The sequence below is a fragment of the Ranitomeya variabilis genome, chromosome 4 (genome assembly GCF_051348905.1).
Source record: "Ranitomeya variabilis isolate aRanVar5 chromosome 4, aRanVar5.hap1, whole genome shotgun sequence".
Classification (NCBI taxonomy): Eukaryota; Metazoa; Chordata; class Amphibia; order Anura; family Dendrobatidae; genus Ranitomeya; species Ranitomeya variabilis.
Window position 1 is genome coordinate 771,367,730 of NC_135235.1, and position 18,805 is coordinate 771,386,534.

Below are 18,805 nucleotides of genomic sequence, written 5' to 3' on the forward strand. Positions count from 1 at the left end.
TTAAAGCTCATTTGCCATTTATCAGCCCAAGCTTCTAGTTTACATAAATCATCCCGTAATATAAAATTGTCCTCCCCTGTATTGATTACCCTGCAGAGTTTAGTGTCATCTGCAAATATTGAAATTCTACTCTGAATGCCCCCTACAAGGTCATTAATAAATACGTTAAAAAGAAGAGGGCCCAATACTGACCCCTGTGGTACCCCCACTGCTAACCGCGACCCAGTCCGAGTGTGCTCCATTATTAACCACCCTTTGTTTCCTATCCCTGAGCCAGCTCTCAACCCACTTACACATATTTTCCCCTATCCTCTATCTCACCTCCTCCTCAGAACTGTTCCTCAACCTACAATCCTCTGTCTCCAAACACAGACAGCCCCCTCATGCCCTCTCCTTCTCCACTTGATAACATGTTCTTTGCTTCTTCTCACTACTGGTGATATCTCTCTAAATCCTGGTCCTCCTCACCACATCCCCACAGTCATTTCTACCTCCCATCCACGCTCTATCACAACTTTCCGTAACATCTCTAACCTTATTCCCATTTGCCCAGCCCCCACTTCCCCAGTCCCACTAACAGGAGCTCTGTGGAACGCTCGCTCTGTCTGCAACAAGCTTTCCTACATCCATGATCTTTTTGTTACTACCAAACATTCCATCCTCTCCATCACCGAAACCTGGCTCACCCCTTCTGACACAACCTCTCCTGCTGCACTTTTGTATGGTGGATTCCACCTTTCTCACACACCCCACTCCAGCACCAAGCATTGTGGAGGAGTTGGTTTTCTCCTGTCAGATAACTGCTCCTTCACCCCAATCCAATTACCACCCTCTATTACCCTTCCTTTGAGGTGCACTCTGTGCGCATCTACTCCCCCTCCAACTGGCTGTCATTTACCACCCCCCAGGGCCAGCCACCACCTTCTTTGACCACTTAACCACAAGGCTATTTCATTTCCTCTCCGCTGACATCCCCACTATCATCTTGGGTGACTTCAACGTCCCCATTGACACTTCCCTCTCAGCTGCCACTAAACTTCTATCTCTCACTTCCTCCTTCGGCCTCACTCAATGGTCTTCTGCAGCCACTCACAAAGATGGTCACACACTGGACCTCATCTTCATCCGCCTCTGCTCCCTATATAACCTCTCTAACTCACCTCTTCCACTCTCTGACCATAACCTTCTCACATTCTCTTCCCTCTCCACTCCTTGTCTACAATCCTCAACCCACAAACTTTCACACCCTCGCAGAAATCTTAAACACCTTGATCTACACTGATTCTCTGAATCCCTCCTCCCTCTCACAGACATAAGTTCCCTACACAATGCGGATGACGCTGCCGCTCTATATAACACCACAATAGCTGTAGCTTTGGAATCTCTTGCCCCTCTCACACATACCAAAGCTCGCAAAATCAATAGACAGCCCTGGCACACCAGCCTAACCAAAGAACTGAGGCGAGCTTCCAGGGCTGCTGAGCGGAGATGGAAAAGATCCCACTCCAACGATCACTTCATCGCATTCAAACAGTCCCTCACTACTTTCAAGACCACACTCGCCACAGCTAAACAAACCTACTTCTCATCTCTCATATCCTCCCTGTCTCACAACCCTAAACAGTTATTCAACACCTTCATTTCTCTCCTCCGTCATCCAGCACCTCCTCCCTCCCCACTTATCTCAGCTGAAGACTTTGCCTCATTCTTCAAGCAGAAGATTGATAACATCAGAGACAGTTTTGGTCGACAACCCCCAGAGCCCTTCCTCCCGACTTCCCAGCCCTCCACCTCCAAAACCAACTTCTCCACCATTACAGAAGATCGACTCTCCACTCTACTCTCAAGATCGCATCTCACCACCTGTGCATTTGACCTAATCCCTTCCCACTTCATCCCAAACCTCACAACAGTCTTCACTCCAACCCTAACTATCTCTTCAACCTATCACTAACAACTGGTGATATCCCCTCAAGCTTTAAACATGCCTCAATCACATTTATCCTCAAAAAGCCTTCTCTTGACTCATCCTCTGTATCTACCTATCACCCTATCATAAAGAAGGTTCAGGCGCACCGCTATATAATATATAAAATACTCTAAGGGTGTGAAGCAGTGAAAAAGACAAGTACATGAAAAAGGGAAAGAAAAGCGTCACTACAAAAATTTTGCACACCTAAGAAAATAAGAAACAAGTCATAAAAAATATAACAAGCTGTTTTATTAACACTTCAAAAAAACACCACAAACAGTTAAAACACAATTAAAATTATACAAAACATCATCCAATACACACAGGTACAGGAGACCATAAATCAGTATTATAATGCATCAGACTCAAACCTCGTGGCTCATGAGAAGGTACGCAAGATAATATATATAGTGTGGACCATACCATAAATAACTAATGTGGGCACAAAAAATGCAGCCCAACACAGTAAATAAAAGTACAGGTATGATCAATATAATAGAACCAACGACCCAACTGAGGGGCTAAAGGATGCTTGTACAAAATAGTACCACTGGATCTCACAATGTGCACGAGGGAACACCCCCCATTAAATACTACCTGGTGAAATGATGCCCCACGCGTATCTCCTGGCACGCCAGGCTTCCTCAGGGAAGATGCATAATGAAGCATCCGACAGCTTTAAATAGCAAGAGCATAATAGCTCATAAGAGCCCGGTGTGTACAGGTGCCGGCAAACCGGAAGGGAAATCACCACGACGTCCGACTGCGCATGAACACAAGCAAGTCCGCGCCTGTATCAGAAACAATATAGGAGGACAGGCGCGCATGCGCAGAGCCGAAGCAAGTACCTGGTTGGAATGCAGGAAGCGTGCCTGTGATGCGCAGGGAGCCAGAAGGCGCACGCGCGCAGACACCCGACCAAAAGAACGCCCATAAATAGATTGACTAGTGTACGGGCATACAGGGAGTCCGAGAGTGCTCGTGCGCAGATAGGGACCCTAATGCACGGGGAATGACCCATAGATAGATTGGCCGGTATAAAGAGATCAACATAAGGGCGACAGTATTATGTAGCGGGCCCCTATGTAGAGCGCACAGGGGAGTCGCCCATAGATAGATTGGTCGGCATAAAGGGATCAACATAGGGGCAATAGTAATCTGTAGCGGGCCACTATGTGGGGCGGACAGAGCCCCCAAAACACACGTATAGAGGACTAAACAGCCCAGTAATAACCCATAAGGGCATGGTGGGCCCAAACGGCACATAGAGATTACCTAGGGGACAGATAACATAGCCAATACATATCATAACACCAGACGTATGGGTAAGTTGAAGAGGGGGCCATGTAGACATTACCTACAGGCAAAAGAACGGGAGAGGGGGAGAAAGAAAGCACATTATGGTACCCTGGATATGTGGCAGGCAAGTGAGTTAGGGGCCAGGATTATAACATAAATACGGCTCCCGAAGGATGCCATAATGATATTCAAAACATGCCTTTAGTATATCTGCAAAAATTGCCCACATGGTTAGAATACTAAGTCCATAAGGAAAAAGGTGGAACCATGTTCAAAAGAGCAAGGAGCCCAAATACCAAAAGTGGGTGTACCTAATAATACATAGAGCCATAAACATGGGGCAAACAAAATGGGATAAATAAAGGCCACCTATATATCCCATACACCATCCAATACCAAGCATCCCCCGGGGGCATCCATACAATAATCAGAAAGGCTCATACACACATCAAATTAAATCAGAGAAGTTGCTAGAGTTCAATTACAGATATTAAGAAATAACTTTATTAGGAGACATAATAAGTAACAGTCAATAATAAGATCATTTAATAAATAGCAAGGTAGTCTTATAATACAATAATAACATATAACATTTATTAAAGGTAAATACCCAAAAACCAAACATAACCAAGCTACTAAGCAAAAATTCTCATGAGCCACAACTACCAGGTGAGAGTATGAACAAGAGAAAATTGAATACCCCAGGCAGAAAGCCAAAGTATGTAAGGACGTAGGGGAGCAATTATGTGCGTAACCCCACAGACCATGCCCAACATTAATCTCTGGCCAACAGTAACCAAGAATAGTAACCATAATATGAGTCAAAAAGGATACCAGGGGAAACAACCCCTGTTCCAAACTGGATTGAAACGGTTCACAATAATGTGCAGAAAAAACATTTCCCAAGTCCCAAGGCTGATAGAACAAGACGCTCCACAATAGGCAAGACCAAAGGATCTTCTAGTTGCCTTTTTATGACTTGTTTCTTATTTTCTTAGGTGTGCGAAATTTTTGTAGTGTAGCTATCGCCCTATATCACTTCTCCCTTATGCCTCAAAACTACTGGAACAACACGTCCATCTTGAACTGTCCTCCCATCTATCTTCCTGCTCCCTCTTCGACCGCTTACAATCTGGCTTCCGGTCACACCACTCCACTGAAACTGCCCTAAGGTCACCAATGACCTATTAACTGCCAAGAGCAAGCAACACTACTCTGTCCTCCTCCTCCTGGACCTGTCGGCTGCCTTTGACACTGGACCATTCCCTATTATTACAGACCCTCTCATCCCTTGGCATCACAGACTTGGCCCTATCCTGGATCTCGTCATACCTAACAGACCGGACATTCAGCGTCTCCCACTCACACACCACCTCCTCACCTCGCCCCCTATCTGTCGGAGTCCCACAAGGTTCAGTCCTAGGGCCCCTGCTCTTCTCCATTTACACCTTTGGCCTGGGACAGCTCATAGAATCTCACGGTTTTCAGTATCACCTCTATGCTGATGACCCACACCTACTGTATCCTCACCCATCCCTTGTAGATTGTGAGCCCTCGCGGGAAGGGTCTTCTCCACTACTGTACAAGTCGTGACTTGTATTAAAATTATTGTGCTTGTTTTTATTGTGCTTGCTTTATTATGTATACCCCTCCCCACATGTAAAGCGCCATGAAATAAATGGCGCTATAATAATAAATAATAATAATACTGGGACACAGTGTAAAACTAAGAATTAATTTAAAAAAAATACCAGGGGGTAGGTTAATCCTCCAGGTTGTAAGTTATATAGAAAAGGGCTTTCAATGACCAAAGTCATTTGAACAGTTTTGGGTGGAGGAGAATGTTGTGGTCTAGAGGTAAAATGGTGATCATGGTAATACGGCCGGACTACACCACCGATAAAGCAGCCACAGCCGGTGATGAGAAGAATCTGTGACTTCTCTGCATTTAGTGGTTACTACTCACCTGGGTAGTCATATGTGGGAATCTCCTCTTCACACCACTCATCCCCCCTCACATATGTCTCTGTAGTATTAATATGGGTCAGATCTTCACCCTGAAACAAATATTATAACAGTCACCGACAGATGGAGAAGTCCCATCTATGATCAGCTCTAATCCTGCCATCTCCACCGTTCTCATTACACAAGTATAAAACATATAATACTGGTGGATAAAACAAGACTGAGCACAAGACCTTCACCGGCGTCTACACATCATGGGGGAGATCTCCTGACTAGTGTTGAGCATTCCGATACCGCAAGTATCGGGTATCGGCCGATATTTGCTGTATCGGAATTCCGATACCGAGTTCCGATATTTTAGTGATATAGGAAATCGGAATCGGAAGTTCCCAGTGTATGGTTCCCAGGGATTGGAGGAGAGGAGACTCTCCTTCAGGCCCTGGGATCCATATTTATGTAAAAAATAAAGAATAAAAATAAAAAATATGGATATACTCACCCCTCCGGCGGCCCCTGGACCTTTTTTTTTTAATCAGATATTTTTATTGTACATAATAAATACAACAGTATCCATACAAATAAACAGGGTACATTGGTGTTTTTGTTTTAAAAGAAACAACCCTTCCCTTCCCCCCCTCCCCTCTGAAGACCCATCTCCGACCAAACATTACTCCTGGAAAGAAGAGAAAACAAAAAAAAAACAATACATACATATTACAGTATTTGCAACTTTTTATCACAATCTCTCAATTATTCCCATCCAGCCATGGCTGCCACAGCTTTTGAAAGAAGCCCATTCTATTCCTTTTATTATATATACTTTTTTTGAGCTGGACAATATGATTTGCCTGTGCAATAAACTCACGTTTAGTAGGAGGTTCCTCTCTAATCCAATACCTTGCAATCACCTTTCTCGCAATGAACAATAATCTAGCTATAGCCATTTTGGCAGTTTCGTCGGCCAGGATTTCCTCCACATACCCAAGTACACAAACCACAGGATCCCTGGGAATCGAACACCCATAGATCACCCCAATTTGGTTCAGCACTACAACCCAAAACGCAAATAGTCTGGGACAAAGCCATAACATGTGTAATATGCCCGCCTGAGACTGGGAGCACCTAGGACACCCAGAATCGTCTTTCAACCCGGCTTTAAACAATATATCAGGTGTCCTATAGGCCCTATTTATCACATACAATTGTGACATTCTCCCAGGTTCACTCATCGATAACCTGGGTATGTATTCTAAGATAGACTCCCACCTATCATCGTCTATTTCCCCCAATTCGGCCTCCCACTTCCCTCTGGCCTTTATAGGGTAATCTAGTAGAAAGGTGTGTAGCAGATCACCATATACTTCGGATATAGCCCCTTTTGTTCCATTGTTATTTAGTATAAAGTCTAACATTAGATCCTTCTGGATCACTATAGGCCCCCTCCTTTTTTGTGCCTGAAATGCGTGCTGAACCCGTCTGTATTGATATAATTTTAATCTCGAGATCTGGAACTCCTGCTGCAGCACATCGAAAGGTTTAAGGCTCCCATTCTGCATCAACTGACTTATCAACCCAATGCCTTTTTCCCTCCACTCCCCCAATCCTTCCATATGATTGAATTCTTGAAAGGAAGAGTTATCCCAAATAGGTGAAAATTCCGTAAATCCCCCAACCCCCCTTATTCGTTTAAGCGTCTGCCATACCTTATGAATTAAATTTATGGTGTGAAGACGAGTTCCCAATTTCTTGAATAGTCCTGCTTCTAGGCCCTGACATAAAGGCCACATACCAATAATATATATCAGACTGCTATGACCCCGGCCTTCCTCAAGTCCTTTCCCCCATCCCCTAAGATGTTGGCTTTGTGCCACCAAAAAGTACAACCAGGGAATAGGGAGAGCAAGGCCCCCCTCATCTTTAGGTCTCTGCAGTATCTCCTGCCTAATTCTCGGGCACCTCCCTGTTATGATCCTGGTGGTAAGGATCACAAAAACTGACCTGATAGGTAAACCAGAATTTAAAGACAAGCTCTGGGGATGTGGGAACTTTACTGACTGCAACCCTGATCCTATCGACACACACTAAAGGCAGCCGTGGAGCGTTCCTGACAACCTAGACACCTCTTCACAGCCTGAGAAACTAGCTACCCCTAGAGAGAAACAAAGCCTCACTTGCCTCAGAGAAATTACCCCAAAGTTTAGACAGCCCCCCACAAATAATAACGGTGAGTTAAGGGGAAAAGACAAACGTAGGAATGAAAACAGGTTTTAGCAAATGAGGCCCGCTAACACTAAATAGTCAGAAAATAGCAAGGAATCTGTGCGGTCAGTATAAAATACTATCAAAATTATCCACGCAGAGAATACAAAAAAAACCCACACCGACTCACGATGTGAGGGGCGCAACTCTGCACCCCAGAGCTTCCAGCAAGCGAGAAAATCACATATAAGCAAGCTGGACTGAACTCATCATATAGTGAGAAACATTTTCAAGAAAACAATGAGCAAACATGAACTAGCAAGACTTAGCTTCTCCAGGAGGAGACAGGTCACAAGGGGAGTCCCAGAGAGATCAGAACCAGTAGTGAATACAATGACAGCAGGCAACAAGTAAAGGTCCAGGTGGAGTTAAATAGGAGCCAGACTAGCAGAAAACGAGGCAGCTGGATCCCAGCTACAGACCAGCCGTATCGCTAAAAGCCACCCAAGGGAGCCCAAGAACAGAACTCACACAGTACCACTCATGACCATAGGAGGGAGCCCGAGAACGGAATTCACAACACCTCCCACCCCATACCAACTCTCCAAATAATGATTTAAGTCTACGGAATCTAGTCCACGGGATCCAAACCGGAGAATTATGCAAAATATACAAAACCTGTGGCATCACAACCATCTTAAGGAGATTTACTCTACCCACCACCGACAAATGTAGCTTATTCCACGCTGAGATTTTGGCCCGTAGTTTGGTTATTAATGGTTCAAGATTGAGCTCCTCAAATCTAGTCAAGGGGAGAGACACCTGGATCCCTAAATATTTAAATTGTTAAACCACCCTTAATTTTGTACCTTCTTCTACCTCCCTCGTACAATCCACTCCTCTATCCACCTGTAAAACACTTGATTTGTCCCAATTGATAATCAACCCTGAAATTTGCCCAAATTCTTCAATTAATGAAATTACATTCCTCAAAGGTTCCCCAGGACCCTCAAAAAAAAGCAAAATGTCGTCAGCATACAGAGCAATTTTTTCCTCCATTTTCCCATACACAAACCCTTTTACTAACTGAGACCTTCTGATAGCCGCTGCCAGGGGTTCCACCGCTAGAGCAAACAGCAACGGGGACAACGGGCATCCCTGCCTCGTTCCCCGAAACAGCTGAAAACCGTCTGACATTGCATTGTTCACCCTGATTTTAGCCACTGGAGAGGAGTATAGGAGCCTCACCCACGACACAAAAACCGGCCCAAACCCAAAGCGACTCAGAACCGACCACAGGTATTGCCATTCTATACTATCGAAGGCTTTATGCGGGACCCTGGACCTTAGCGATGTAACCGGCAGCCTCCGTTCCTAAGAATGCAGTAAGTAGGACCTGCGATGACGTCGCGGCTTGTGATTGGTCGCGTGATCGGTCACATGAGCGGTCACGCGACCAATCACAAGCCGCGACGTCATCGAAGGTCCTTCACTCTGCATTCTTAGGAACGGAGGCTGCCGGTTACATCGCTAAGGCCCAGGGTCCGCCGGAGGGGTGAGTATATCCATATTTTTATTCTTTATTTTTTACATGACTATAGATCCCAGGGCCTGAAGGAGAGTTTCCTCTCCTTCAGACCCTGGGAACCATCCAGGATACCTTCCGATATTTGTGTCCCATTGATTTGTATGGGTATCGGGTATCGGTATCGGCGAGATCCGATATTTTGCCGGTAACGGCCGATCCAATCCGATACCGATACTTTCGAATATCGGAAGGTATCGCTCAACACTACTCCTGACACCTTCTCTCCATCTACCTGATGATCCTGAGGAGCACTGGGACCTTCTTGCTTGCAGTCCTGTGGAAGAAGAGGACGGGGACATCTCTCTGGTGTTGTCCTCTTACTGGATAGATCTGGAGGAAACACATACAGGGACTGAATTCATTCTTTACATACAGATAATTATAGGCCGTGTGTATTTAGTCCTGTCTATTACCTGGAGATGTGAGGGTCTGGGGAACCTCCATTATGACGTTCTTGTACAGATCTCTGTGTCCTTCTAAATACTCCCACTCCTCCATGGAGAAATAGACAGCGACATCCTGACACCTTATAGGAACCTGACACATACAATGATACCGTCATCCCCCGATCCCTTCATAGTGTTACTGTATAATGTCCCAGCATTCCCAGCAGTGTCACCTCTCCAGTCAGCAACTCAATCATCTTGTAGATGAGTTCTAGTATCTTCTGGTCATTGATGTCCTCATGGATCAGGGGGTGAGGTGGAGGCCCCGTGATTGGGCTCAGGGGTCTTCCCCATCCCTCAGACACAGGGTCCTGACAGCGATCACTAGAGGTCTTCTTCACCACTGTGTAATCCTGGTAATGGAGAGACACATTAATAAATCTCACTACAGACATTTCCAGAGTCCTCACCTCTCCAGTTCTGTCCATCTGTTATTCCCATAGATAAGAATGATGTAATGTGACGTCATCAGAATCTCTCACCTCTCCAGTAAGCCGGAAGAGGATCTCTAGGGTGAGGTGTAATATCCTCTCCGCCATCTTGTCTCTTTCCATATCCATCTGTGATGGGTAAATCAGGAAAATGTTCTTTTGTAGAAGATCTTCACTGAGAGGATCCGATATTGTAGAGACCTGAATGAGAAGATGAGCCGATGTAACACCATAAGAATCCAGTGTAATAATACAATTACTGGAGATAATAAGGGAAACATATGAGGAGATTTATTAATTTACAGTATTTAGTTTCCTTCTTTACATCTACTAATAAATCCTATATATTTAGGCCACAGACAACAAGCAGTTTCTTCCTCGGAGTCGGCAGCTGAATACGTTTCTCATAGACTCATCTTCCATAACGCTAATTCTCATTTACCGACCCTGGAATCGGCATTAGTAATACTGCAGGAGATATTCATTACACGACATGAGAAATAACTACTTCATGATGAGGACGACATCTTCATCTTCTACTACGGCTCTAGAAACATATTTGGCCAGAGTCGGTCACTGACTCCATCACCACCGGCCGTCTATATGAAGGTTTCCCATCTTCCCCACACAATAATCTTCTATCACGTTAGATCTCAGGTCTGATTCACACACAGAAGTTTGTTTGTAGCCTAGGAAGGGGGTAATACCCACGGAGCTTCCGAGGCTATTAATATCAGCTTACAATTGTATACTTAAGCCTTTAGTGGCTATTAAAATGGGGGACCCCCCAAAAAAGTGACATAGGGTCCCCTTATATTTAATAACCAGCAAAGCCTATGCAGACAGCTGCGGGTTGATATTAATAGCCTAGAAAAGGGCCATGGTTACTGCCCCCCCAGGCTAAAAACATCAACTCTCAGCCACCTCGGAAAAGGCACATCTCTAAGATGCACCAATTCTGGCACTTAGCCTCTCTCTTCCCACTTGCCCTTTAGCGGTGGCAAGTGGGGTAATAGTTGGGGGGGTTGGTGTCACCTTTGTATTGTCCGGTGACATCAAGCCCCGAGGTTAGTAATGGAGAGGCATCAATAAGACGCCCCCATTACTAACCCCATAGTCACATTACAAGAAAACACAGACACCCAGAGAAAAGTTCTTTAACTGAAAGAATGACACCGAATCCTTTAATAATCTCAATTAAACCATACTTACGACCTCGCCTAATTCCACTGAAGCCCTTGTTCTCCTGTAATAAACCAAAAATAATAAAACAACAATATCCCTCACCAGTGGCGTAACTACAAAGTTATGGGCCCCGGTGCGAACTTCCAAATGGGGCCCCCCCCTACCCCCCCCCCCACCTTCCCCCGCCCCCACAACCCCCCCACCTTCCCCTGCCCCGCTTCCCCTAGATACGCCTCGGACTGTTGCAGGAATCTCCTGCACTGCAACATGGTGTTGGGTGCCAGCACAGCCCGCACAGTGGTATATCCAGCACAGCCCGCACAGTGGTATATCCAGCACAGCCCGCACAGTGGTATATCCAGCACAGACCGCACAGTGGTATATCCAGCACAGACCGCACAGTGGTATATCCAGCACAGCCCTCACAGTGGTATATCCAGCACAGCCCGCACAGGGGTATATACAGCACAGCCCGCACAGGGGTATATACAGCACAGCCCGCACAGGGGTATATACAGCACAGCCAGCACAGGGGGTATATAGAGCACAGCCCTCACAGTGGTATATCCAGCACAGACCGCACAGTGGTATATCCAGCACAGCCCGCACAGTGGTATATCCAGCACAGCCCTCACAGTGGTATATCCAGCACAGACCGCACAGTGGTATATCCAGCACAGACCGCACAGTGGTATATCCAGCACAGACCGCACAGTGGTATATCCAGCACAGCCCGCACAGGGGTATATACAGCACAGCCCGCACAGTGGTATATCCAGCACAGCCCGCACAGGGGTATATACAGCACAGCCCGCACAGGGGTATATACAGCACAGCCAGCACAGGGGGTATATAGAGCACAGCCCTCACAGTGGTATATCCAGCACAGACCGCACAGTGGTATATCCAGCACAGCCCGCACAGTGGTATATCCAGCACAGCCCGCACAGTGGTATATCCAGCACAGCCCTCACAGTGGTATATCCAGCACAGACCGCACAGTGGTATATCCAGCACAGACCGCACAGTGGTATATCCAGCACAGACCGCACAGTGGTATATCCAGCACAGCCCGCACAGGGGTATATACAGCACAGCCCGCACAGTGGTATATCCAGCACAGCCCTCACAGTGGTATATCCAGCACAGCCCGCACAGGGGTATATACAGCACAGCCCGCACAGGGGTATATACAGCACAGCCCGCACAGGGGTATATACAGCACAGCCCGCACAGGGGGTATATAGAGCACAGCCCTCACAGTGGTATATACAGCAGAGCCCGCACAGTGGTATATACAGCACAGCCCGCACAGTGGTATATACAGCACAGACCGCACAGTGGTATATACAGCACAGCCCGCACAGTGGTATATACAGCACAGACCGCACAGTGGTATATCCAGCACAGCCCGCACAGTGGTATATACAGCACAGCCCGCACAGGGGTATATACAGCACAGCCCGCACAGGGGTATATACAGCACAGCCCGCACAGTGTTATATACAGCACAGCCCGCACAGTGGTATATCCAGCACAGCCCGCACAGGGGTATATACAGCACAGCCCGCACAGGGGTATATACAGCACAGCCCGCACAGGGGTATATACAGCACAGCCCGCACAGGGGTATATACAGCACAGCCCGCACAGGGGTATATACAGCACAGCCAGCACAGGGGGTATATAGAGCACAGCCCTCACAGTGGTATATCCAGCACAGACCGCACAGTGGTATATCCAGCACAGCCCGCACAGTGTTATATACAGCAGAGCCCGCACAGTGGTATATAGAGCACAGCCCGCACAGTGTTATATACAGCAGAGCCCGCACAGGGGTATATAGAGCACAGCCCGCACAGTGGTATATACAGCACAGCCCGCACAGTGTTATATACAGCAGAGCCCGCACAGTGGTATATCCAGCACAGCCCGCACAGTGGTATATCCAGCACAGCCCTCACAGTGGTATATCCAGCACAGACCGCACAGTGGTATATCCAGCACAGACCGCACAGTGGTATATCCAGCACAGACCGCACAGTGGTATATCCAGCACAGCCCGCACAGGGGTATATACAGCACAGCCCGCACAGTGGTATATCCAGCACAGCCCGCACAGTGTTATATACAGCAGAGCCCGCACAGTGGTATATAGAGCACAGCCCGCACAGTGTTATATACAGCAGAGCCCGCACAGGGGTATATAGAGCACAGCCCGCACAGTGGTATATACAGCACAGCCCGCACAGTGTTATATACAGCAGAGCCCGCACAGTGGTATATCCAGCACAGCCCGCACAGTGTTATATACAGCAGAGCCCGCACAGTGGTATATACAGCAGAGCCCGCACAGTGGTATATACAGCAGAGCCCGCACAGGGATATATACAGCAGAGCCCGCACAGGGATATATACAGCACAGCCCCCACAGGGGTATATACAGCAGAGCCCGCACAGGGATATATAGAGCACAGCCCACATCTCATCCCCCCCCCCCCCCCCGATAATGGCCCCACAGTCCGGTTAAAAAGAAAAAAAAAAAAAACTCTCCTCACCCTTCCTTTTGCCCGCGCTGCTCCCGGCGGCTGCAGTCTGCCCAGGACACTGCAGGTGCGCGATGATATGACGTCATCGCGCACCCGCAGTGTACTGTCAGAGGCAGAGCGGGGAATGATGGGAGAGGAAGCGTCAGGTGACGCTCTCTCCTCCCATCATTGCATTGAACTATACCGGTGTCATAGACGCCGGTATAGTTAAATGCGGCGGCGGCGGCGGCACTGGGGGGGGTTCCGGGGGAGGAACAGTGCAGCGGCCCACTACTGGCATCGGCTCTTCTGGCATTTGCCAGAAGTGCCCGATGGCCAGCCTGGCCCTGCTCAGACCTGCCGGCCCGGGGCCCCTGACCTGCGGGGCCCGGTCGCAATGGCGACCGCTGCGACCGCGGTAGTTACGCCCCTGTCCCTCACCTCTCCATCGTTCTGCCCCACGCAGTAATCCATGTCTGGTGGAGAAATAGTTTCCAACCTGGACGGTGCCAAGATGTGACCGTACAGGCTGAGTGAGCCACTGGTGATCGAGCTGCTGCGAGTGCAGCCTCAGTGTCTGGCGGTGACATCACTGATGCTCCGTTCCCAGCCGGGCTGAACTGTGGTGACCTCGGTGAGAAACCCCGCTAGCACCGTGAGAAAGTCGCACGGTACAGAGGCGAGTTCACTGGGAGAATTATTAAAAAATACAGTGTGAGGACCCCTCCATTCTTGATAACTAGCCTTGCTGAAGCTGACAGTTGAGGGTTGCAGCCACCAGCAGTGAGTTTTGCCTGGCTTGTTATCAGCGGCAGCAGGTGTCGGATGATGGGAGCAGTTGTCCCATCAGCTGACACCAGTGACCGGAGGTAATCTGTTTACCTCCAATTACAGCTGAGCACTGCCGCTGTCTTTTGACAGTGGGGGAACCGCGGCTCTCTGACCGGCGGGGATGGTTTCACCACCGTTCAGAAGCGGTGTTTGCCATGCTGTAATGCATATGACAGCAGGTCTAACACTGTGTCCACTCTGCTTAATGACAGGCTTTATGGATGCATCACGCAGCCTGTCATCTATACGTAGCAGAGCTAAGTGTGAGGTCACATCCGGCTGTCCTTGACTTTTCTGCAGCAAATGCGCTGCAAAAAAAGGTCAACCTGCGTATTTGCAGCTTTTTTTTACCATCCATTCAAGTCAATGGGTGAAAAGACGCTGCAAAAATGCTGAAAGAAGTGACATGCTCTATGTCAAAAAAGCTCAGCAAAAACGCCCAGTGTGAACATACCCATGAGAGCAGGAGCAGCTTTTGCTCTGTAAATAAATAAAAAAAAGGCATGGGTTTCCTCCTATTTTTGATAACCAGCCAGGCAAAACTCACAGCTGGGGGCTGCAACCCTGAGCTATCAGCTTCAGCAAGGTTGGTTATCAAGAATAAAGTGGGGTTCACCCCATTTTGTAACAACCAGCTTTTCTAAAGCAGACAGCTGGGGGCTGGTATTCTCAGGCTGGTAAGGGGCCATGGACATTGACCCCCCCAGCCTAAAAATAACAACCTGCAGCTGCCCAGAAAAGGTACATCTATTAGATGCGCCAATTCTGGTACTTTGCCTGGCTCTTCCCACTTGCCCTGTAGCGGTGGCAAGTGGGGTTCAAATTTGTGTAGTTGATGTCACCTTTGTATTGTCAGGTGACATCAAGCCCACGGCTTAGTAATGGAGAGTAAGACACCTATCCATTACTAATCCTATAGTTATATGGTAAATAAAGACACAGCAAGAAAAAAGTGAATTGAAAAAATGACACAGACTCCTTTAATAATCTCAATTAAACTATACTTATGACCTCGCCTAATTCCACCAAAGCCCTCGATCTCCTGTGCTAAAACTAAAATAATAAAATAACAATATACCATAGCTGTCTGTCGTTCTGTCCCATGCCATAATCCATGTCTGGGGGAGAAATAGTTTCCAATCTGGACGGTGCCAAGATGTGACCGTCCAGGCTGAGAACCACTGGTGAATGAACTGCTGGGGACGCAGAGTCAGTGTCTAGCGGTGACGTCACTGATGCTGCGCTCCCAGCTGGGCTGAACTGCGGTGACCTCAGTGAGATCCCCGCTAGCACCATGAGAAAGTCGCACAGTGCAAAAGCGAGCTGAAATTCACCACAGTAAAATTCTCCTGGTGAACTCACCTCTGCACTGTGCGACTTCCTCACTATGCTAGCGGGGATCTCACAGAGCCAACACCATTTTTTTCTGAAAAATCTTTTATGAATTAAATACATGTACAGTAAGCTGCACACACTGTACTAATTGTATTTGTCACTGACATCTATATATCTACCTATTCTATTTGTATTTACTGTATGTAATCCATGTCTTCTATCCTGTCGGCTCCTACAGTGATTTTACACCACCGCAGCTGCTGAATTACCGGCTTTTCTTCTATCTATGTAATATAAATACACTGCATGCAGAATTACTAGACAAGTTGTGTTTTAGAGGATTATTTTTATTATTGATCAACAACTATGTTCTCAATCAACCCAAAAGACTCACAAATATCAAAGCTTAATATTTTTGGAAGTTGGAGTGGGGTTTTTTAGATTTGGCTATCTTAGGAGGATATCTGTTTGGGCAGGTAACTATTACTGTGCAGAATTATTAGGCAACTTAATAAAAACCAAATATTTTCCAATCTCACTTGTTTATTTTCACCAGGTAAACCAATATAACTGCACAAAATATAGAAATAAACATTTCTGACATGCAAAAACATAACCCCAAAAAATGAGTGACCAATATAGCCACCTTTCTTTATGATGACACTCAGCAGCCTCCATCCATAGATTCTGTCAGTTGCTTGATCTGTTTGCGATCAACATTGCGTGCAGCAGCCACCACAGCCTCCCAGACACTGTTCCGAGAGGTGGACTGTTTTCCCTCCCTGTAGATCTCACATTTTATGAGGGACCACATGTTCTCTATGGGGTTCAGATCAGGTGAACAAAGGGGCCATGTCATTATTTTTTCTTCTTTGAGATCTTTACTGGCCAGCCACGCTGTGGAGTAGTTGGAGGCATGTGACGGAGCATTGTCCTGCATGAAAATTATATTTTTCTTGAACAATACCGACTTCTTCTTGTACCACTGCTTGAAGAAGTTGTTTTCCAGAAACTGGCAGTAGGTCTGGGAGTTGAGCTTCACTCCATCCTCAACCCGAAAAGGTCCCACAAGTTCATCTTTGATGATCCCAGCCCATACCAGTACCCCACCTCCACCTTGCTGGCGTCAGAGTAGGAGTGGAGCTCTCTGCCCTTTACGATACGATACGATACACTTTATTGATCCCGTGGGAAATTATGGTATCACAGCAGCACAACTTACATCATAAGAATCATAAAATGAATTACCGTACTTAATTGACATGACAGTTTGTTGACAGAAGGACATTATACATTAGAATAGGACACACACCGCGGGTAAACTGAAAAGTAGAAGGAATAAAGTAGACAATCACCTTTATGATTTAACCCTAATGTTATTGTTGTACATACCCATAGCAGTTGGCACAAACGATTTCCTAAATTTTTCCTTCTTACACCTCAGAAGTATTAGCCGGTTACTGAAGGTGCTCTTCTGTCTCATGAATAGCTCATATAGTGGATGTGCATTATTGTTCATAATTTCCATACACTTTTTCAGAGTTCTTCTCTCCACTACCTCCTCTAAAGAGTCCAGATTGCAGCCGACAGCAGAACTTGCCTTCTTGATGATCTTATTCAGCTTATTAGCATCAGAGGCCCGCACACTACTACCCCAGCATATGATTGCAAAAAAGATGGCACTTGCCACCACAGACTGGTAGAACATTTCTAACATCTTGCTGCACACATTAAAAAACCTCAGTTTCCTTAGGAAATACAATCTGCTCATCCCCTTCTTGTAGACAGTCTCTGAGTGGCATCTCCAGTCCAGTTTGCTATCCAAATGGACCCCCAAATATTTATAACTCTCCATCTGCTCTACCTCCTGCCCAGCAATAGTGATCGGTGAGCATTCCAACTTAATCCTGCTATAGTTGGCCACCAACTCCGTGGTTTTCTTAACATTTAGTTGTAGATAGTTACCATTGCACCAATCCACGAAATTCGACACCACCCTTGTTATGATCCTGGTGGTAAGGATCACAAAAACTGACCTGATAGGTAAACCAGAATTTAACCCCTTCATGACCTTGCCGTTTTTTGCAATTCTGACCAGTGTCCCTTTATGAGGTAATAACTCAGGAACGCTTCAACGGATCCTAGCGATTCTGAGATTGTTTTTTCGTGACATATTGGGCTTCATGTTAGTGGTAAATTTAGGTCGATAATTTCTGAGTTTATTTGTGAAAAAAACGGAAATTTGGCAAAAATTTTGAAAATTTCGCAATTTTCACATTTTGAATTTTTATTCTGTTAAACCAGAGAGTTATGTGACACAAAATTGTTAATAAATAACATTTCCCACATGTCTACTTTACATCAGCACAATTTTGGAAACAAATTTTTTTTTTGCTAGGAAGTTATAAGGGTTAAAATTTGACCAGTGATTTCTCATTTTTACAACAAAATTTACAAAACCATTTTTTTTAGGGACCACCTCACATTTGAAGTCAGTTTGAGGGTTCTATATGGCTGAAAATACCCAAAAGTGACACCATTCTAAAAACTGCACCCCTCAAGGTGCTCAAAACCACATTCAAGAAGTTCAAGAAGTTTATTAACCCTTCAGGTGTTTCACAGCAGCAGAAGCAACATGGAAGGAAAAAATGAACATTTAACTTTTTAGTCACAAAAATGATCTTTTAGCAACAATTTTTTATTTTCCCAAGGGTAAAAGGAGAAACTGGACCACGGACGTTGTTGTCCAATTTGTCCTGAGTACGCTGATACCTCATATGTGGGGGTAAACTACTGTTTGGGCGCACGGCAGGGCTCGGAAGGGAAGGAGCGCCATTTGACTTTTTCAATGAAAAATTGGCTCCAATCTTTAGCGGACACCATGTCGCGTTTGGAGAGCCCCCGTGTGCCTAAACATTGGAGCGCCCCCACAAGTGACCACATTTTGGAAACTAGACCCCCCAAGGAACTTATCTAGAAGCATAGTGAGCACTTTAAACCCCCAGGTGCTTCACAAATTGATCCGT

At 46.3% G+C, this 18,805-nt stretch overlaps 2 protein-coding genes across 2 annotated transcripts in view; both read right to left on the reverse strand.

The window, feature by feature from the left end:
• LOC143768300 (uncharacterized) overlaps nucleotides 1-18,805 on the reverse strand; it is a 401,106-nt gene that overhangs the window by 95,638 nt on the left and 286,663 nt on the right. The gene's annotated exons all lie outside the window — the stretch shown is intronic.
• The window catches only part of LOC143767131 (uncharacterized), a 94,912-nt gene that overhangs the window by 28,115 nt on the left and 47,992 nt on the right, over nucleotides 1-18,805 (reverse strand). The window contains exons 4-8 of the mRNA XM_077255154.1: nucleotides 9,952-10,101; nucleotides 9,643-9,822; nucleotides 9,437-9,560; nucleotides 9,256-9,353; nucleotides 5,238-5,328 (exon numbers count right to left, since the gene is read on the reverse strand). Of these exons, the coding sequence (XP_077111269.1) occupies nucleotides 5,238-5,328; nucleotides 9,256-9,353; nucleotides 9,437-9,560; nucleotides 9,643-9,822; nucleotides 9,952-10,101 (643 nt within the window). The remainder of the gene's footprint in view (nucleotides 1-5,237; nucleotides 5,329-9,255; nucleotides 9,354-9,436; nucleotides 9,561-9,642; nucleotides 9,823-9,951; nucleotides 10,102-18,805) is intronic.